General features: G+C 39.2%; 1 protein-coding gene across 5 annotated transcripts in view; it reads left to right on the top strand.

The window, feature by feature from the left end:
- The window catches only part of ZNF423 (zinc finger protein 423), a 228,120-nt gene that overhangs the window by 136,314 nt on the left and 69,075 nt on the right, over nucleotides 1-22,731 (top strand). For all 5 annotated transcript variants that reach the window (XM_027646764.1, XM_027646765.1, XM_027646767.1 and 2 more), the window contains one exon: nucleotides 4,879-4,963. In XM_027646764.1, the coding sequence (XP_027502565.1) occupies nucleotides 4,879-4,963 (85 nt within the window). The remainder of the gene's footprint in view (nucleotides 1-4,878; nucleotides 4,964-22,731) is intronic.

The following is a 22,731-nucleotide window of genomic DNA, read 5'->3' on the forward strand; positions in this document are numbered from 1 at the left end:
TCAGTGACAGCCTCCGTACTTGTTCACTCAGGGAAAGTTTTAAGCTCTTCAAAAAGGTAAATGCTTTGGATTTCATCCCATGAGGAAAGTTCTGAGCTCCTTTGAAGAAGATAATGAAAAGTAGCATTTGTGACGATGGCAAATGGTACCTTCAACCTGTGTCTATGGCCTGCACATATGCTAATATCAGAGACCTTTGTGGTATGCATCCCAGGAACAGATATATTGTTATTAGGAATGATTCATTATCTTAGCCTTCATTATAGGTACAAGACCTGAATTCTGATATCAGTTCACTTGAAAACTATTGGTGTTTCACTCAGGTTTCTTAAGGCAATGAGTGCCCTTTGTGTCTGCCTGGTACAGGGATTTTCAAAGAATTATACTGTCTTTTAAATGGTGATATATCTCTGTATTTCAAGAACAGCATTTACTTAACTTCATTGGCTTCATAGCAGAGCTAAGCAAGTTGAACATGATCTCTCTTGTCATCTTGTAATGTGCTGTGCACAGGTAAAATACCACTTTGCTGGAGTATTGTTTAGCACACAGTGCATGTAATCTGCACATGTCCAGAGAAGAGCTACTTCTCTCCACTTCTTGAGCACTTCTACATTTCTTTTTTCAAACACCTTATTGATTTTTCTTTCTTAAATGGAAAAACAGTTGAAGATTAGGATGAGGTACAGTCAGAAGGAAAATATAGGTAGATTAGATTTTTAGAAAGGAAGAAAATAAATATTAGCCCTTGATGAATAAAGAATATTCAGGAAGAAAAAAAGAGAGCATGAGAAACTGAACAATTCCTTTTTATTTTTTTATTTAAGTTTATGTATATGTGCAAGTGGATATAGAACCACAAAGAAAGTATGACTACTTTGTTGTATTTTGGTTTGATTTTTTACTATTGAATTATTTGAGATTTTATTTTGAAAATCAGTTGGAGACAGCTAAATGAGTATTGAAAACCACTCAGAATTGCTTGGCAGTTTTGGAGTTTGGTTCTTTTTTATCCATAAGAATGAAAGAAGAAAAGACATAATTCTTGAAAATCCTGCTGCATTGTGTCTTCCTCATACATTTTAGAATGGCAAAGAAACAGGAAGAAATATCTGGGAATTGATCACTTTTGTTACTGGATGCCTGCATAGGATCCAGTCATGTTGGTCAATAAGATAGATTCCCAGGCAGGCAAAGTTTTTGCCTTGTGCATATGGCAACAGCCACTTTGGAGGATTTGCTTTTAGGAGATTTTAATTGAAGTCAATAGTCTTCTGTAAGAAGCATCACTAGGAGGAATAAATAAAATACATCTTAGTAATAAAAGATTGCTCTAACATCAATTTGTGTTTAATTCTTATAGTTTTACATGAGCTCTTCTGTTTGGATAGGATTAAAAAGTTTTTTTTTCAGATGAGCATCACTAGTAGAGGTACCATTCAGTATCTGACACATGTATAATTCAAGACCATTTTTCATTCTATTAAGATCTCATCAGAGGTAATGCTTTCCTATTTTTCTGAACTTATTTCTGTACATGGCACCTTCAGTTTTGAATACATTTTATTAATTCCTTTTCACATCCTTTCTAGAGGAATATGCATATCTTGAGAATCATAACTAGTTGTTTAGTATTGAGATTTCTCATTTCCCAATACTGGACACAGTCACATTTCAAGCAGTTCTTTCTCTTTTATACAGATTTATCGTTATTTTGTACCACAGGTATCATGAAAAGTGCTTGTTTAATGTTGACAATAACAAATGCTTAGACTTCAGTTAAGTTTTCATCTTGAATGGTGTTGCTATTTTTAGCCCACCTAGGTTATTTGGACTGAAGAAGCAAAGGAGGCAGCATAGAAAGTTGGAAGAATGAACCCTATTGTGTTCCTTTACTCAGTTCCTTTTCTCCTGCACACTTTCTTGAACTCAATTCCTTCTCTTTGTTCTCCCCCACACCCCTTCTCTTCCCTTGTAAATCCACTTGAATGGAGGAATATTTTCTTTGTAGAACAGGAAACCATTTCCAGATTTAAAGGAGGATAGTCTGGAAAACCCAGGAGAACAATAGATACTTCAGAAAAGAAAACAGAACCCTCTCTTGTTATTACTACGATTTTGTGCCAAGACTAGAATTAAATATCTTGATTTAATAGGGGTTGAGCTCTCAGCTGAAGGCCTGCTCATCTGGTCTCTTCTGTCATCTAGATGCCATCACCACACTCCTCAGTATGGGCATCTTTGTTGTCATGACTTGTGAAGATAAAACTTTAGAAAAGGATAACTGATCTATTAATAATGTTCATGAAGTGGAAAAATGGTAGTAGAAGACCATATTTGGTACCACAACTAATACAGCCTTTTATTAAAACTAATGCTTCCCATTTACTGATAAAAGTATGTTTTGTGACATTCTTTTAAAGACGGTTATCAATGAGCCAAAAATCAGCTCCTCCTCCTCTTGCGTGTACATTTGGGTGCTAATCTGGCTGTAGTTATTGTGAGACCTGTATGAGGCTGTTTATTAACCTCACTCCATATCAAGTGGGGTGCCCTGTCACCGGAGGCATCACCTTGGTTGAGATGTTCTTTTGCATACATGGATCTCAGTTGAGGCTGAAGGTAAAATACTCAGAGGAATACTGAAATCTCTCATCTTCTTTGAGGGGTGGTCATGCCAAGCAGGGTGTTTTATAAGTTTGTGAAATGCTGTGGAGGAGTTTGCACTGGATAAACCAAGACATGCTGTCTCCAGATCTGTTAGCAAGTAGCTTTCAGAAGCACCGAATCAATTAAAAAAATGATTCATTTGTCTGTGTTTAATATAACTTTAAAGGTTTGAAATAGAGTCAGGCTGAAATATTGTCCTCTTTAACTAGTTACTTAGGGAACCCTCATAACGGAGATAAGTGTTGGACAAGGCACAAAACTTAGCTTTGAAGTTTTAAAGAAGAGGAAGGTTTCAAGTTTTAAATGTGACCACATGAATCAGTCACTGCCCAATCCCATTTTTCTCTTCCAAGGTTTTTGTGTTTTGTTTTGTTTTTAAAGTTAGGAGCCCTCAGCATGTGTATGCCAGTGTGTTTGAGAGGTCATGTGTACGTATGTGTGCTGTGCTTGTCTGCCAGAATAGATTCCCCAGAAAGAGTGCTGCAGAAATCCAGCTGCTTTTCCATTAACAGCCTTGATTTCCGAATGGACTCCAGGAGGATACTTTCTTGAGCTGCCTAGGGATAACTAGCCAATCCAAACTATTTCCTTTTATGTGGTTGGCTGTGTCAGCTTTTGGCCAATGGAGTATAGCCTTCTGCCTATTATCATGTTAATCACCCATTGTTATTTTAGCCTAGAAAGCCCTGCCTATGTGCAAACACACACTGCGTACAGAATTCATGGAATACACATAACATCCATAGACTGGTGCATTTGTTATTATGGTATTACAGCATGTTCATTAACCTCCAGCAGGCTAACTTGTTGCCATTGATGACACGGGAAGTAGTTAAGAAGCTCTCGGCAGCACCTAATTTGTTCTTTCCTCAGCAGGTACTCAAGGAAATTGGATCCCATGCACAGAGGGGGTGACAGCAACTCCTCTGTCTAACTCAAAACTTCTGACTTATTACTGCTGTCCTAAAAATGAGATTCTATACGTGGGTGTGCGGTGCAGGCTGTATGAAAAAGTCATGTGCATCTAAAAGTACACCAAAAATACCCACAAAATGTTTTCCTTCAAAAAAGTTCAGAGGGTGTTGCTTACTGAGTTGGGTTTCTTGGTGCTGTTGGCTTGGGGTTCTCATCCATTACTCAGCTAACTGAGCCTGTGGCCAGTGTGCTGAGATGTCATGTGTGTTCTGCTGCCATCAGCTCGAGCCGTAAGGTTATGAACTGCAGGCTCCTGCTCCTGCCTAGTGGCAAGTGTTGCAGTAGGAATTATTCTCCAGAAAGAAGGAGGCACAAGAGGACCAATTTTTCTAAATTACATATCAGAAGATGTCTATTTAGATAGCATATTCCCATGCAGTAAATGAACTGTACATTAGACCAAAGCACCGTACTCCTGCTTTGGGAAATGAGAGTTTTTGCAAGTGTACAAAAGCTTAGCCTTCATGGTTTTTGTGGGTTTGCTTTTTTTTTTTTTCTGACTTGGATGTCTAACTTGTCAACATGCATTTTAATTTCTGCAAATGGTTTCATGGATTTTTTTCCTGTCATGTTGCAGAAGTACACGTACCACTGTCAATCTGAGTGCAAACCCCATTTTCCCTGTTTGAATAAATGGTTCATATAATTGCTTCTTCACACTGTCTCCGGACTTCTGCAGCTAGGCCTCCCTGGTATGACTTTGAGATGGAGAAAATATAAACAGATTGTGCTAGGAAACACTTCTTTTGTGGTAATGCAATTTTTCCAGGATTTCTGATGGGAGACCAATAAAAAATGCAATTTTTTTTCACTTCCCCATGTAACTGTAGGTGCTTTACCTACTGTGTTTTGAGTTTAATGAAAGGTGGAATTTTTTTGAGAAAGTTGATCTTATTCTGAAAACAGTTATTTTTCTGTCTTTTATTTCACTCTGGGGGAATTTTACTGCAATGGGTTAAATGACAGAAGCAATCTCATTATGGCTCCAGTTCTCAGTCAGATTTTCAAGTACTGTAATTTGAAATTTTTTAAGTTGAAATTAAATTTTTTTCCTAAAGCAGGTTGTTAATTAGAGATTGTGTTTATGGTCCCAGAAAAGCCTGACCTGGGGATATATAAGCAAAACAGACCTCAGTGGAGGAAATTTGAAGCATGTAACATGCTATATTCATGATCACACTTGCCTTATGCTACAGTGCAGTTTTCTCTAATCTCTTTTTGGTTATTAAACAGAAAAAGACCTATCAATGCATCAAGTGCCAGATGACCTTTGAGAATGAGAGAGAGATACAAATCCATGTCGCTAACCATATGATTGGTAAGACATTCTTTACACTAGGCCACTCATTGGCTGCTTATTTTTGCTACTCTTTGAAATTCACTATTCGAATAACTTGTTAATATTCATGCTGTAATTTATTTTTTTATTTTTCAAGGAAAATGATTTTGATGTAATGATTCTTCACTTCAACGCTTTTTAAATATGTGGTTGTAAAAGTGTTACTGCTGAGGTTTTTTTCCTTATCCTTTTGAGTCCTCATGTAGCATTTTCATTTATATTAAAATCAAACTTTTGACAGTATCTTCCATTTGATAGCATAAATTTCTCTCTATCTGTGTAAAAAGTACTTGCCAGTTGTCAACCACTTAGGAGCAATTATGTTTCAATTTTGTATGTCATGACATTGAATAGATGTAACTGCTAGCATTTTCCCAGCTAAGTGTGGTGAATTCCTGCGGAACATTGTCAAAACAAAACATTTAGAGAGTTATTTCAGTGGGTTTTTTTTCTTTTTCCAACAATTCTGGACTTCAGGAAGTTCAACTTTTCAGACATACAAGTGTTTTAAAATTCATTGCTTTCTGCCTTCTACTACAGTCCTGTTGCAGGAGTTGGTAAAAGCGTTATTGTGATCTGATGGGTTGTATTTCTGCTGCAGCTGTATGATTGCTTTTCTGATGAACAGAAAGAAAAGTTTTTTCCTGTCTGTACAGATGTTATAAATATATGTGTTGGCCCAAGAGGTCAGTTTATTTTGATGCACAGACCACAAGGAGTTATTTGCACATGCCTCTGTAGGCATATGTTGGGTGAGACTCTTCAAGGACCCTACAGTGCTCTCTGTGTGTCTCATACCTTCATGTGCAGCATTTATCTCCCATAAGCCTAATGGCTTTCCTTCAGCAATTTTACATTTAGGAAATTATTCTCCCATCAATTCAAGTTGTAACTCCTATTAGCTTTGAAATGGATTATGCATAAATACCAGAAAGAGAGAGAAATGTGGACTGACAGTCTTCAAACCCTAACCCCCAAATGAAAAGTATGCATGTCAGTCACAATAATTTTCATCCAAGACCCAGACAGGAGTTTTAAGGTAATGTCAAGCAGGTTAAGATGAAGATATCTAAAAATGTTTGCTTTTGTAGCAGGTGCTAATGTAATCTCTTGTTTGCAAGCTTGGAGAGTGAGTTCCTTATTAATTGGACCGTAGTGATTTCATGTAGCTCCCCCCTAGATTTTTTTTTTAAGAAAAAAGTCCTTAGGCAAACTTAGCACTTGTTTTAACTTAATTTGTGATCCAGTACCTAACAAATGATTTTTAAATACAAAGGTCTTGAAATGCTGAGTTAAGGTTCTGCTTGATTTAAAAGGGAAATAATTTTTCCTTTTGGAAAGATATAATTTTTTCATTTTTTCATTCTACTAACTGACGCATGTAGTTTATATATGTGGGTCCTCAAATGAGTGCTGTCTGGAATCATACAGAATGATCTACGTGACCTTACAAGGTTCACTATTAGTACTACTGGAAAACAATAGGAGTAGTAGGCTGAGAAAAATGTGGTGCTGCTGTTCATGAAAACTGTTTCAAGGAACATTGTTTCCTTGAAGCTGTACATAAGTTATTATACATATTTGGAAGAACTCTATAAAAATACAAAGGTGCATGTGGGCCTGGTTCTCTACACCTAGGACATTGTAAATACCAGGACATGGTAAGAAAATGTGTGATTATTCCTTGTGGTGTCATGTCTTCATGTTACTTTGCTGAGGTACAGTCTGAGAATGTTCATTAAGTTCAGGTCGTCACATCTTTTAATAGTGCAATTTAGGAAAGAGAGCAGTATAGAAACCTGAAATAGCCAAGATTCCTCCCACTCTGGGCATCTTGGTTCACAAGGCACTTGGGCCCCCTCTCCTTCAGGACATGCAAGTGCTTCTGAAAAGGTGTTGCCAGTGAGTTTGCTCACTTGTATTTGTTGGTATTTTTTCTTTACTGGGGAATACTGAAGGGGAAAGAAGAGGCTAGATGTCACCATTTCTCCAGTAATAAATGCTGTGCAGATTTTTGGTGTTAATTTGTGTAGTTCTGAGTCGGTAATAGTAAGGAAAGTGTTGGACTGCCTCTTGGGCTTGCTCCTGTGCCCTTTGATCACAGCCTGAGAGCCTTGTTCCTTTGTTCAGGCCTCAGGAGAGACATGCCTCCTTTTACTGCTCAGGCTGGTTTCTCACTTATAAAATAAGGGGTGCAAGAGTTTCCCTTCTCTGTGTTAGATCAAGTCTAGCCAGATGGGCAATGAGAGACAGAAGCCAGTAGAGCTGTTTCTGCATCCCGGGTCTGTTTCACAGGGATTTTTAATGTCATTGTCAATATAAGATCGACAGAGGAGGATTTGTTAGTGCTGGGTGGACACTGAGATCGCAGGGTGAACATACAGGGGTTTGGGGGACAGGTGGAGCTTGCTCTCAGACTGTGTGTCCTCAGGAGCTTAGGGCTGGCATTATCTCAATGAACTTGTATCTGTCTGAAGTTAAGGTGTCTGGTTTAATATAGTCATTGAGATTCTGTCTGGGGAAAATGAATGATTGATACCAATCTAAGATAAGAGTTTGACTAGGATAAGCATTTCCAGGGAGAGATTTTTATCTCTCTTTTGAATTTGAGGTGAGCCAAGACAATGAAGTTAGCCTTGACATGTAATTTTTAGGTAAAAAAATCCCTTGGCTTTGGTAATCCAAGTCCTCTCAGCAGCACTTTCTTCTCATACTTTGAGAAACACAAAATCAATAGTTGAGATATCCTAAGAACTTGCTTACAATTTTATTCTGCTCAAGTGGCTGTCAACAAAGGAATCCCTGCTCTGTAGCAGCTATACCTGTTAAGTGTGAGTGTCCATAATATGATTAAAGAATTAAATTATTTGACATCATAGTCTTAAAAATTGCTTCCAGTTGAGTTGGCTGTGCCTCCCTCTTCAACCTCTCAGCTCCTCAGCCTGGAGTCAGAGGCCCTGTTCATAATTCATGGAGGTAGGGGGGTTTATTTTTTTCAAAGCATATGCAGGGAATTTCCAGTGCTACTCCCACACACTGCTTTGAAAAATTACCCTTCCGCGCTCCAGCCCTTCATATCCTGTGCACAAACACAGAGGCACATTGGGTCCTGCATGGGGTCCCCAGGGAAGGAGCAGGCTGGATACATCCCCAGAGAAGGGAAACGGGAGATGTTTGTTTCACTGGGGCCAGTAGAAGGGCTCTGTGCAGCAGAACAGACCTCCTCAGCTGGGGTTAGCCAGGAAGGAATCTGTTTAGGAAGCTTTTCAGCTGGTGGAAGGGGGGCTGTTCTGGTTGGAATTTTTAGAGAGCAGTGGTCTTTGAAACATTGCACCGATTGGGGCTCCTTTGAAACATTTCCATGCCCACAGAAAGGGGATCCCCCTTTGAAACATTTACAGGCATTGGGGAGTCCACCTGGGACTATATCAAAAACTTTCAGTAGTTCTTGCAGCCTCTGTACTTGCTTACCTCCTGTTGCGCTGACCTGGCAATGTTTAAAGCTTCTCCCCCTCATCTCCCCACCTACCACTGCCTCTGATGTACCGTCTCTATTAGATGCAGGGGAGGATGGGCGTTCACGGCCGTGGGCTCTACGGGGGGCACTGAGCAGCCATGGAAGCAGCCAGAAGTGTGGAAATCTGTCAGTGCAGCCTCTCCCCAGTGGCTGGGGGAGCCATGGAACTTCAGCCTCCATCACGGGGTCACCGCTGAGTCCCCATGGCAGATGAGCAGTGACTGCTCCCATCGTGCACTGCCGAGGGAAACCCGCTCAGAGCCCTGCACAGGGACATAAGGATTACGCCCAGGGTTTTCCTGTTGGGTTTTTACAGCTGTGCTATTCCCACAGCCAGGCTGAGTGCCCTAATTAATATTTTTCAGGGTGCACAAAATTCCACAGACTTGTTCTCCAAGTGGGTCAGTTCACTCAGGATCAAGGGGAAGCACATTTGGATCCCTGCTGGAGTTCTCAGCTGTTTGGATAAGAGAAATGGCCATAGCAGTACTTCTCTTTATCTCTATTAGATGGGGGATGTTTTCTATTCAAAGAAGATGAGCAACTGTCCCAACCCTTCTTTCTCCCATTCTTTCCTGATAAACACAAACAGGAAACTCAAGTGGGGCTCAGTTAGTGCTAGAACGGGGAAAATAATGATTCCTGGTTTGTGCTCTAACACTGGGATTGCTCTAACATTCTTTCTGGCTCCGAAGGAGTGCAAACGTTAATGGGGTCATGGGAGGCTGTCTGAGTCCTCGGAGCTCAGCAGAGCTCTGCCCTGGTGCTGCTCCTGTCCTTACCTGTGCAATTGCCAGTGCTCCCAGTCCAGGTTCTCGTATGAACATTGGTGAACAGCGAGGGAGGAAGGGGCCAGGCTGGATGTGCTGCAGTGTGTGCGATGAGGCCCCAGTGTGTGAAGCATGAGGCCCTGTCTGTGCTTTGGGAGCCACTGGGGACGAAAGGGAGTGCTGAAGGGAAAGCTTCCAGAAGTCGCAGTGAGATTGTTCCATGGCCTGGTTCTTGAACTGCAGCCTGGACAAAAACCTCTCTGTTTGATGTGATGGGGGCAAGCAAGTTAAGCACTGTGGAGGAATAGGGAAAGTTTTCGGAGTACTGCCCTAAGCCATGACATATCATACATCGTATGTAGCGCAGGACTCCCAAGGATCTTAATTACCTTTCTGCCCTTGGAGATCATGTTTCAAGTTCTGGAAACACTCTGCCAGACTTAAACACAAAGAGGAGGGGAAGCATCCATACACAGTTACATTTCTTTCAAATGCATACGAGTGTTCTAAACAAAAAAATGACCACCTATAGGTTTGTTATTTTGTTAACATTTTAAAATAACGTAATATTTAAAAATGATGAATTCAGTTGGGTGCTCATAAGAGGCCAAACTGAATTAATAACTACAGAAATGATTTTCTAAAAAGCAGCAATTTCGAAGATTGATTTTATGTTTGGAAGAATTAGCAGTTGACACCAAGCTCAATCACTAAGATGAAAACAGCACAGGGGCGAAGGGGTTGAGAATTTTGAGGTTCAAAATCAAGCATAAATTCATATATTCGCAGTTATGTTTTCCTCTTCTGTTTAAAAATTGAAGCAAACAGTTTTTTCTTTTGATTTATGTTTCATAGTTTTCAAAAATTCTGGTCTTAACAAAATTGCTAATTTATATATTATACGAATAAAAATTCAGTCTCATTTTGGATGATCTTGAATTTCCCCCGTCACAGTAGATTCTGAGTGCATGGCTGTGTGACAAGGATGTAGGTAAGCATCATTTTTGCAGAAATGACTTTTATACCTGTAAAGAGACTAGCCCTGGGTAGTCTCTTCTGATGAGGATGGGAAGCATTTCTGATACTCAGGCCTGATCTGGTGAAGCACTTTGTTCCTGTTTCTCATCGAGTTGAAGACAGCTAACACTTTTCAGAATCTCTCTTATAATAAAACATGTTTTATTTTATGTGAAATAAATGTTGTCAATATTGGAAGAAGGGCATCTTTAATTCTTGTAAAATTCCTCTTTTTTTCCTGCACATTTTGTTTCACACAATACTTGAATTCCAACTGATTTAAAGTTTAAGGGTGCTATTCATGTTCTAGAAATGATGAGATGTGGCACTTAGTGGTGCAGTCTAGTTGACAAGGTGATCAGTCAAAGGTTGGACTCAATGATCTTGGAGGTCTTTTCTGATCTGAATGGTTCTGTAATTCTGTTTGGTAACATACTGTCATGACTTTGTGTACTGGGACAAAACTGTTCAGTTCTTGAGGGGAACTCTTCAGGTCTAAGCACTGCTGTTAGTTAAAGCGTGTACATCATAGCAATGATGATGACATTGTAAAGCACTATCTTGGTAATAGCTTTCAGGCATTAAGGCAAATAAAAATGTGCCAGATTGGTTTTGAAGCATTACTTGCAAATTATCAACAGGAACATATTTCTGAACTCAACAGCTGAATGTGTGAATTAATTATGGACACATTAGGAACTCAGAAATGTTTTTTTAACTTCGATGTTTGTAAATCATATTCCAAATAATTGCTCTTTTAATGCAGAAATGAAGGTACAACCTTCATATATTTACTCAGAGCTTGCTTCAGTATCCAGTTCTACGTGGACTTGCTTTAATAAAGAATATGTACTAGACTTTCATTTTACAGTGTCAAACACTAATTTTTTTTTTTTAAAAAGCAAATTGTACTTACCTTAAGAGATGAAGAACATACATGATGTCTCCACATGCCCATGAGAGCCTTAATCCCAGGGAATGAAAGTGCTGTGGGATGGCTGGAGCCCTGTTGGTGCTGCTGCAGGAGACTTTGCCCAGGTGGAGGTTGCTGCTGGCTCGGGCTCTTGGGCAGAGGGATCTGCTCATGTCAATAAGGTCCCCCTGGTGTTTTGTCCAACTCTAAGCCCTGATTTGGTATTTTTGTGTTCATTACTTTTAGTATTAACCAGTTGTACAAGTAATTAAATGTTGTAATTAGTATAATGTATTTAAGGCTAGAAGTGTTTCGTTTTACAAGTCACACTTTTTACCAGTGTAATTGTCCTGAAAGCCAAGTTGCCATTGCTAACAAACAGAAGCAACTCCCTTTAGTATAAAACAACATTGGCCTTTAATATAATCTATTACTTAATTGGTTTCTTACTTTGAAACTGGTTTCAAAACATTACATTTTTACTGTTCCTTCCTTTCTAAGGCTGGAAAATTACTTATCCAAAATCTTAATAATTTTATCCAGTTGTACCGTGCATATGTGGCCTCCTGCAATTGTTATCTATGCATATTTGTTCACACAAATTACTCCATTTCACGAGAATTTATTTATTTTTGCTTGTTTATCTATCAGGAAAGAAATAACATTTCCCTCAATGTATTCATTCACATATTCCTTTTGCATTTTTCATTTCATTTACAACCTGGTAATAGTAGTTCAGTTTTCACTGACATTTTTATAGCTGCTATGACAACATTCCTGTTTTGCATGATACATACATAATCGGCTGTGATCACAGTTTTACATTGCTTTCATTCTTTCTTAACCGTGTTAAGATTCCTTACAGCCGCCAAACTCAATTTTCATATGCAGTGATGATTACACCTGTTTAAACATTTTCCTGGTAGTTTCATATTTATTCATAAAGGGAGCAGTTGATAAAACACCTTTTCTGCAATCAGTCTGAGTTCTAAGTGTGATACTTCTTCAGAGTTATCTTTAGCAAGCACCTCAATCTAACCCCACTCTTTCACCATCAGTGTAGCAAAAAAATGCTATTTTTCAGTAAACTTAGCCCTGTGTAGAAGTAATTTTTCTGAATACGTAACTTGGTCTTCATTTTATTAATGAACCTTGAAAACTGTTGTATGTTTGTGTATAAAAGTCTGCAGAGATGCTTTCTGCCTTATTCTCAGATATTGGATATGTGTGGGGCCCTATATTTCTAAGTTTACAAACAAATTTCTTAGCCAATCTTTTTGCTAATCTTGAATATAGAAAAGAAAGCAGGTCCTCACCATATGGGGCTTGGGTTTTCCCTGCAGATGGCAAAATGACTCTGCTTTCTGGTGGAGAGGTCAGCACCCCTCTGTGTCCTACTTTTAAGGAAAAAAACGCCAGAATATATCTTGGGAGTGGAGGGGGGAAAACACCCACCACCATTTCTCATATAAGTAACATTTTCAGGACATTGTCCTTCTCCTCAGTGGGACTAATGTCTGTATCAGTTATGTCCATAAAATCTAGGTGTTGTTGATTTCTTTACTGGAACTTATTAACAGATAACAGTTTTATCTGGATAAAGTAGCTGTTATCCCCATTTCTTCTTTATTTGCCAAATGAATGTTTGGAAACATCAGGTACCAGTACTACCTTTCTTGACTGACAGAAAGCTTTGTGCATTTTTTTGAAAGACAGATGATACATGAGAAGTGAATAAGGAACAAAGGAATGAATGTTTAGTGAAGCTGGAAAAACCTGTACTGGGTTAGCTAGGAATTAACTTAGGCAGAGTTATGAAATACTCTTTTTACCTCTTTGGGGAAACCTAGACAAGGTTCCAGACTGTTTCCAGCCATAGGAAAATGAGAAAAGAATGTATATAATATTAGTAATCTGTAGTTAAATTCCTTTTCTACTGATAAAACTCTGGATTTCATTCTTTCTGAATATCTGGTTCAATATTCAGCACTTTTGAGCACTGGACCTAAAATGTTTATTTCTCTTCTTTTGATTATGGAACAACCCTCTGGTTTTGAATCAGTAAGGGTACTGGTGTGCATATGCTGTACCCTGGCTCTAGTTATCAGAGAAAAGGGGTTTATTCGTATGCTAAAGGACCAGATTTGTACCTCCTGTTATTTAGTTGACTTCAAAGTGAGACAGTTGGCCCATTGCCTTTAATTACAGTTCAAACTCAACAGCATCCTTAACCTTGGGGAAGATTTAATCTGGTCTCCTAGAACAAGAGGTTACCAACTGACATGACCCTTAAAAATTACTTCTGTTTTGTCATAGCTGACAAGTAAGTAAAATCAAATACAAGCCTCCCTGGATGCTCTGTCTGTCTGGGGTACTGGCACCTTTTTTTTCTTTTTTTCTTTTGTGGAGGAAAACTTTTCTATCCTGAGATTCCTTACGGTGATCCCCATGAAGGAAGCCCTTGTAAACTATTTAAGGCTTTTACCTTTTTTTTTTCTGTGTTTCCAGGCTCCTGGCACACATAAAGCCTTTGCACAATTGGTCTCTGTAGTTTGTGCCAGATGTGCTACCTCCTTGTATAGCAAGCTTTTGTCACAGACTTCTTTTTGTTCAATTTATTAGTAATTTTGACAGCTTTGGGCCTTTTCAAAAATCAGAAGGGTTTTAATTGAATATTTTGACTTGGCAGATTCACTGTGTGGCATTTTAAAAATTACATTTCTTTAGTTAAAAAATTAAAAAAAATTACGTTCTTGTGACAGCCAATAACTACCATGTGATTGCATAGTAAACTTGAGGAAAAAGACTTCAGGCTGTCCGTGTCAGACTTTCCTGCAGTGATGTCAAAAGAACTGGCAGATCATGATTTTATAAATGAAAAAATTTTGTCCTACCACAACTGAAAAACTCAAAGAAATCATGGGTATGAATACCATGGTCTTCAGAAGACAGAGCTCCATAGCAAGCCAAAACACCTCACTGTAATTCCATAGTCGTCTTTTTCACCCATTTCACGGAATCATTTGGAAAAGACCTCCAAGATCATCGAGTCCAGCCTTTGACTGAACACCATCTTGTCAACTAGACCGGAGCACTGAGTGCAACATCCAGTTGTTTCTTGAACACTTCCAGATATGGTGATTCCACCACCTCCCTGGGCAGCCCCTTCCAATGCCTGACAACCCTTTCAGTGAAAAAATTCTTCCTGATGTCCTACCTAAACTTCCCCTGGCACAGCTTGAGGCCAGTTCCTCTTTTTGCTTGTTGCCTGGGAAAAGAAGCTGACCCTCACCTGGCTACAACCTCCTTCAGGGAGTTGTAGAGAGTGACAAGGTCTCCTCTGAGCTTCCTTTTCTCCAGGCTGAACACCCTCAGCTCCCTCAGCTGCTCCTTGTAGGATTTACTCTCTAGATCCTTTAGCAGCTCCGTTCCCTTCTCTGGGCTCTCTCCAGCACCTTGATGCCTTTTTTGTCGTGAGTGGCCCAGAACTGGACGCACAACTCGAGTTGTGGCCTCACCAGTGCCCAGTACAGGGGGACAGTCTCTGCCTTGTGTTTTGTGTTTTGTCCTGCTGGCACAAATCCAGGGACAGATGGGAGGAATGAAGTGCTGACCCTGTGGGGAGGAGCTGAGCCTTTTTGCTTCCTGTAGAATTAGGCCAAAACCAATTTGGTCCAGTGTTTCCTTCTTTTGCACCTCCTGAATTGATAGAGAAGACTACAAAAAATGGTACCAGGTAGGAAGTGCATAGCACACTGCTGACATGTTTACATCCCACTTTAGTCATTCATAGCCTACTTGGGACTTAATCCTGCCTTCAGCTGCACATCATTCATCATCTGGTGGCCAGTCAAGGGCCTTAAAAATGACCTAGTCTTTTGAACATTGTATGTGTAACTGTGAAGTGTTTAGATCTTATGATGACTTTATCCTGTTCTGTATTCATTGGGAACCTTTTTAGTATGGTTCAGGCTAGGCAGATCCATAGGTTTTAGGTTTTGCTCCAAATAGAGTTTGGGTGTTTTAAAGGATCAACATCAACTAGCACCACTGGCGTGTCCTCTGCCGTTATGTTTTGCACGCATCAGATATCACGTATTATCGGGGTATGGAGAAATATTTCTTAAACCCCATGACTGTGAGTTATATCCTGGAATAAATATTGGCAACAAAAGTTAAATGATGAAACCTCATGCAATGAACAGTAACTGATTCAAGCTGGGCCGGATATAGATAGCTAAAGTCGAAGGGAAAGAAGTATTCCAGTGACATTTTCTCCTTGTTTACTTTCTAGTTAAGAAATTCTCTTTTTATCCTCCTTTTTCTAATAAAAAAAGAAGAAAAAAAAAAAGGATAGATCAGCTTTCACTTCAGTGTTTTAAAAAAAAGAAAAGTGGATTTGGGGTGAAAAAGGGAAAGCAAAGCAACTTTCCCTTCACCTGTAAAATCTTTTAAAACTGGTAGTAGCTATGTCTTCACTTAAAGAACATCAATGGAAAGAATTTCCTCTGAAGACTAATTTCAAGGTACCCAAAAATGAAACCAACAATGTTTTTATTAAACCTGAATGATGAACTTTCAAGGAATGAGGAATTTAAGTCATGAGATTTATTTACTTAGTTTGCTTTAAATTCCATTTGAAAATCTAGATGGACAATTTTACTACAGAAATCCAACACTACAAAAATACTTGAGGTATTGGAAAAGTTAAATATGTTATTAAAGCATTATTCAAAGGAAAGACAGGTTCTTTTAATGTTTTCATTGAAACTTTTATGGATTTTTTTTCTTGTAAGCGTGTAAGCAGTGTTAATATCCACTGTCAAGGCATCTGATGTCCAGGTACCATCATCATACCCTTTGATTGTGGGAGATTTCTGTCCATAAGTCGTCAGCTTTGGGTGTCCAAGAGTCCATGTAGAGTTGATGTGGGGAAAACTTTGTATTTTTTGAACAGCCTGTTTTGATAGAGAAATGTGTAGTTGCTTGTAAATGCTCCACTTCCAAGCAGCGAAAGATGGTGAAGGTTAGCAGTTCTGGAGCTCAGCACAGACATTGCCTGGAAACTTTAACTACTGAGTGGTTTGTGTTTTGTGCACTACTAGTCCATGCAATCTAAACATCAGTCTACAATTTTAAAGAAGAGACATTTGTCATGCAGGCTACAAGGCCTGATTTCAGCTAACACAAAGGTGTGGCTCTGTTACCTCTAGAACTATGATTCAATACTCCTTTATTATTATCAATTGATTGAGGTTTGATTTTTCCTTCCAGTGGAAATACTATTAGACTATAAACGTACAATGTGTAATTATATATATCTTGTATCTTTGTTCTTGTTTGAACATGACTTACTAGGAAAAGAACTCTAGAGCCCCAAAATATGTATTTTAGTCAAAGAGTCTAGTCAAAGGCCTAGTCAAAGAGCTTTCCCATTTTTGTAAGGCTTAAACTGGGGAAGTGGCTGCCATTTGCAAGCTAGCAATACAGTAAAAGCACATCATTGTACAAAACATTTTATTTGGACAGCTGTATAAAAATGGCAACACACTGTGAAATCCATTAACAGCAAAACATGTTAAATTCAGCAAAATGCATCTCATGTGGAACACTGAATAAGAAATTATAGTCTGAGTTTTACTAGCTGGTTATCAGAGTCTGTCTTGAATGAAGAAAATTGAATTTTTTTTCATGTGTCTGCCTATAATAGTGAGTGCTGTACAGCGGGTTTTGAAACTGGCGTGCACCTGTAAATTCTTGCTTCACAGACTCTTCTACAAGGTTTTCACAAATCTAAACATCCATGAGGAGCCTAAGGGGGCAGTTTTCACTCAGGCAAGTAGCTCTTACTGGCGTGTTGGGTCCCACTCACACTCATTTGCATTACTGGGTTCAGAAACATTTGTAGGGGTAAGTTTTAGGGAACGTAGGAGTAAGAGCTCAAACTGAGAAGAAATGGATCCTCCCCTGCCTTGTCCCTCTGCTGTGCCAGCAAGGACCGTAGTCTTGCCAGCCAAGAGCAGGGACTTTGACTCGTGGGATTTCCATGGGTGGATTTTGCTGTGCTGCATATTGTAAGACTTTACACGGTTAATCAATAGCATTTAAAAATTCAAAACCCCTCTTCCAAGTGTTTTGCATTTCCATTGTTTGCACTGTTTAACTATGAGATGTTGCTCATCAAGATAGGATGCCATTAAGTATTCTGGTAGAGAAAGAAAAAATTAGTTTACTCTTGCCTGGTAGAAAATGAAACAGCCATGTCAACTTTAGCTCTAATCATGAGATTAAAAGTCTAATGGGGAATAATATCATTTTCACTCTTCAAAGCCAGCATCAGTGACCTTTGGAGAGTTTTAACAGCCTAATGATTTCTAGAAGAAGCAAAACCCAGTCTTTTCCTTGACAAGGAAATGAAAAGTGGATGGAAAAAGGCAAGCGCAAGTAATCGTACGCTGGAGCAGGCTAAATGACTTTTAGTCATATTCAGTACAACTTGTGAGAGATTGTTTCCAGGCTTTATTGTCCAAGCCACTGGCTGCTCTGAAGGGAGAGAAATAAATGCAAGGCAGAGCCATGGGGCTGGGGGACAGTGTGGGGACAGCCCTGCTCCTCCACCCAGCTGGCCCATGGCAGTGGCCGCTCTGACCAGAGGGGCTGAGTGTGCACACTGCTTGTCCTGAGCAGGTTTGCTGTCGTGTGGGGCTTGTTTCCTGTGTAAGAGCACTGGAATTTCTTGTTTCAGTTCCTGTTTGCCGTGTTTGTGAGCTCAGGCTGTTGCTCTTTTGCCAAGCTGGCAGCACACGGGGGGGACTTCCTGCGCAGGGGATGTAAAAGCGATTCTCTGATTCTTCCTCTGCAGCCATTGGGAGATAAAAGCCAGGACATCAGGGACTGCAAAGAGGGAGCCAAATTATATTTATAATATTAAAGTGAGTGCATTTGTGGTTTTGCCATTCTCTAGGGTTTTTCATAAGTAGAAAAACATGAATTAGCATTTTCCATTTCCATATATTGACTGGAAAAATAGCCTGCTCTCAATTAAGACCTATAGCTTTTGGGATGTATGCAACAATTTTATAAAATATTTACAGCAAAATTTGCATTTTACATAGTATTACAGTTTTTCTTGTGTTTAGTAGAAAGAACTTAGGCCTAAGAAAGGAAATACATCCAGCGTACCAAAAGGGAACTATATCTAAAATTAGATTGTTAGTATTCACAACAAGGAATGTCCAGTGCTGACTGTTACCTCCAGTAATTATCGAAGGTCGCTTTTCCCCCCAACTATTTGTTACAGCTGCTGTAGGGACTGTGCTCCCTGTGCAGAGCTATCGCTATCCCTTTAAAACTGCCTTTGGAAGCGATTGGAGCCTTGCACTAGACAGATAAGTAGAACATTTTTTACCAAATGTAAATGTGCACTGTAAAGAACACAGCTATTTCCTGGATAATTTGCAGTTGTATATTTTATGTTAATTTCACCGAAAATATTGCACCCCTGCCAGGTTTAGTAGAGGCTCACTGTGATATGAATAATTTCTAGTGAATCTTTTTTTTTTTTTTCTTCATTTAAGATTTGGCACCTTTTTAAGATTTTAATAATAGCAACAAGGAGGAAGATTTAGAACAAGTGAAACATTAGAGCCAAAGAAATTCACATTGAGAGCTAATGTAAAATAGCAAGAATAATTACATGGAAAACAGTTTCCACAGATGTTTTTCCTTGTAATGTAATAACTATTTACTAAACTGTTTATTTTAGGCCCTTGGTTTACAATAAAATATTTATACATGCTCTGCTGTAATAAAAAAATATTGACAAAATACTATAGAGATTTTTAAAAGACAATTAGTATTTCCCTGTCTGGAAAGTGAACACAAGAGAAGCAGTGCCAGCCCTTGCCATGCTCGTGGAGAGGAGATCTGGGGTTAGCAACAACATCCCTTTTGGGTTTGTCTGAGTTTGACTCAGCTAACAGGGAGGCACTGGACTTGTGGCAGTCCAAAGGGTAACTTACTGAAGAACATGAGAGCTAACACTCTAAAGACTGTGGAAACATGCTTTTCCACTTCATTGCATAAGAAAAACTTTATTCCATACTTGAGTTATACAATAAAGTAATGTCTTGTCTGAGCAAAATATGCCTGTCTTAGGAGCAGGTTTAAAGTTCAAGATGCCAGAATCCTGAATCTTGTTCTTAAAAACTGGTGTGGGACAGTGACATCTCTGAAGTAATGCCTGTGGCATGTTTATTGTTTGATTCTGACCGAGCCACATCTGTCATACAGTAATTCATAAAGTTACTCCCATGCCTATGGAGCATGTACACTGTGTTACACAAGGGTAACTGCACCTACACAGATATAGTGGTGTCTGAGGGTGCTGAAATCCTAAAATCAGTAATATTGAAAGATCTACAGATTCTGCTTTCCATACATAATCTTAAATTGTCTATTCTTCTGGTCATGAATATATAGAAGAAAGTTAATTTTCAGGTGTCTATGGCCTTACCTTTTAAAATCTTGAACACAGGGTAGTATCCTACAAGGAACTTCAGTTCCTGCCAGTTTCATAATGAAGGATTTATTTTTTTCTTCAGAAGTTATTGTACATACTTTACTTAACCTCAGAGTACTGGCACACAGTAACTTTAAAAAGCAGCCTCCAGGACAGAAGAGAAAATACCTTTAATTTCATGGATGCAGACCCTGCTGTCTGTGTGCATTTGAGCACCACCAGCATGTTAGAGGAACCTGAACTCTGAGTAAAGACTGCATGAACAGCCAACGTTTGGGAAGCAGGATGGTTTCAATATCTAGATATGAATCCATATTTAGCAGTTCTGGCTCTACTTTCAAGCAGACAATTCCCTTGAGTTTCCAAGCTAGCAAGTTTTGAGCTTTATCATTTCAGAGGAAACAGGGTAGCTGCCTTGTGGAATGATTTGAAAAATGAATTTAAAATGTACCCATGAACCTCCTTTCTTGGTGAAACTAATAACACTCACCTGTTTAAAAATTATTGGTGTGATTAACTATGGAGATTTTTGTCATGCTGAGCTATAACGTGCACGAAGAAAGAGCAGAGCAGAAAACAGCAAGCATGAGAACTAAAACTGAACAAAAGAGGGAGCTAAGAAATCTAAAATGCTCAGTTTTAAAGCAGGAATAATCATGGTTACCAGATGCCTTTTGTTGTAAACAGACTGTTTTCCATGGTTGACTCTTACATAGAGGCCAATGCACGCGAGAGGTTTGTGAGCCTTGTACCATGCCATGCGAAACCACCGCGTCCTGTTCCCATGGCTTGCCCTTGTAGAGCCTACCCACAGCAGCTTTTGGAAAATTAAACATTGGCTTTCCCTATGCAAGTCTGGATAATTTAATATCAAACTTGCAATAAGAAAAATAGATGGTGTAATATGTGCAGTGTTTTCTGTAAATTACACCAAAGTTGGGTTCTTGGCTTTTAGCCTTTGCTACCTTCCTGCCTGTGCAACGTGGACACACTGTAGAGTGCTGCCAGGTTATGCAATTAGTTCAGTGCAGCTCCTTTTGAGTCATTGGTAGGGTCCAAAGGAAAACAAAGGAATTTGTGCTTGGAAGTCAGCATTGCTCTGTACACAAGAATTTCTTTATTTTTCAAGGACTTTTATTGTGTAAGCTAATGATTTTGTTTTTAAGTTATATCCTCAGGGGCATGGACATCCAGGATAATCGAGGATGTACTTTTAATACCGATCCCGCAATGTTAGGTCTCTGGTGGAAAAATTGGACTGACTGCAGGGCTTGAGCCTTGGATTAACCCCTGCTTGGGAGAAGTGTTGATTTCCTGGCGCTGAATATATTTGTAAATTGATACACGTTTCCTATGTGTAAATCAGTTCAAACGAAAGTAAATCAGTCAGTTCCCTTCCCACTTGCATTTTAAAATGCCTCTTACTGTTGATCACAGCAAAAGCCATTATCTCTTTTAGTAATTTGGAAACTAAGTACATCTGCCAGGGTTCTGCCCTTCATTGTCTGAGCCTCACCTGCTTGGCCCTCCCTACTTCCTCCCCCAGCTCCAGCAGCAGGCTGGGGCTCCTCTCTCTGGGAAATCTCAGCTCATCTCAGCTCACAGATCTCTCTGCAACCCAAATCAGATGGCTCTTCAGCTGAAGTGGGAGTACTGCATGGTATGTAAAACAGAAATGAGGGATGCAATATCTGCGGGTCTGAAAGACAAGGAGGGCATCTTTTGCAATTTTGAATTGCCTTTTTTTGGCAATGGAGAGGACTTTAGAAATTACCCATTTAAACTGGACAATGTTATTGGTACTTCTGCATGGAAAAGTAGTATTTTAAGAGAGGTAGATTAAGGAGCAGAGCAAGAAAGCACATGTAAAGGAAAACTGTGGAAGGAGTTCTTTTGAAAATTCACATGGTATGAATTATAACACAAACCTTTTCAGACAGTCTCCAAAAGCACTCACCTAGTATCCCTACCATACCCCTGCATGTAATGAAACAACTGGCAGAGAGTATTATTTTAATAAAGCACTGGCTGTTAGTGACTCTCGTAGTGGATCAGGAAACGAGTTCGGAGGAACAGATATTGCTGAAGAGTCTGTCTCCAATTTTCCCTTGGCACTGCACTTCTAGGGTCTTTAAAGGTTTATGTATTTAACAATGCATATCTTCATTTTAGGTTTTCATTTGCTTCTTGGGATTTTTATTAATTTTGCGGTGTTCATTTAAGTTGATCCAACCCTTTATATCATTTCCAGCTTGAAATATTAGTTCAGAGATAAGCTTTGTTATTAAGTGCTTAATCTTGAACACTTGTCTTATTTGGTAAGAATTATCTCTGAGAAGTAGGCAAAGAGAAGTTGACTACTGTGGTTTTAAAGCAGCTGTAACTGGAGTAGCCCAAGTACTAGCTTAAAAAGGTTGGCATCCCTTCAGTTTGCCATCACAGCAGCTGGACTTCATTAAGTGCTGGTGTTAATTACTGGGAGAGTGTTGGTTCAGTATGCAAGCAGCAACACTTGGGGTGACACAATAAGAAAAGGGTCACCTTGAAAGAGAAGCTTTTTTTTTTAAAAAAAAAAAAAGGCAAAGCAGGGCTGCCATTAATTCTGTGACTGCATTTAGTTCAAACTTGCCCAGCAAACAGTGAAATAAGCACTACTGTGCAGCAGTGAGGAATGGCTGAATTGTGTGCCACTGAACAGGCCAGGAAGGAAGGTAGGTGCAGTGCTGGGCCAGCTTGCCCCGTAATAAAGGAAGATGTTAATGTCGTATTTTTTATGTGTGTGGTGTGAAGGAGAGGGAAAATTCTTTCTGTATTCTCCAGAGTTTTCAAGCCATATGCAGTATAGTTTGAAGAGGAATTATTAATAATTTCTTATACTGTAAATAGTATTCTATAGAGAAAACCTGTTAAGGGTTTGTAGCTAAGGAAAGTTTAGGAGATGAATGTCATGGAGAATAACATAAAACATGTGGTAGCATAAAACAAGCATTTCTTGGAAATGTGTCCTAA

The sequence above is a fragment of the Corapipo altera genome, unplaced genomic scaffold, assembly GCF_003945725.1.
Source record: "Corapipo altera isolate COAL_440 unplaced genomic scaffold, ASM394572v1 62, whole genome shotgun sequence".
Taxonomy (NCBI): Eukaryota; Metazoa; Chordata; class Aves; order Passeriformes; family Pipridae; genus Corapipo; species Corapipo altera.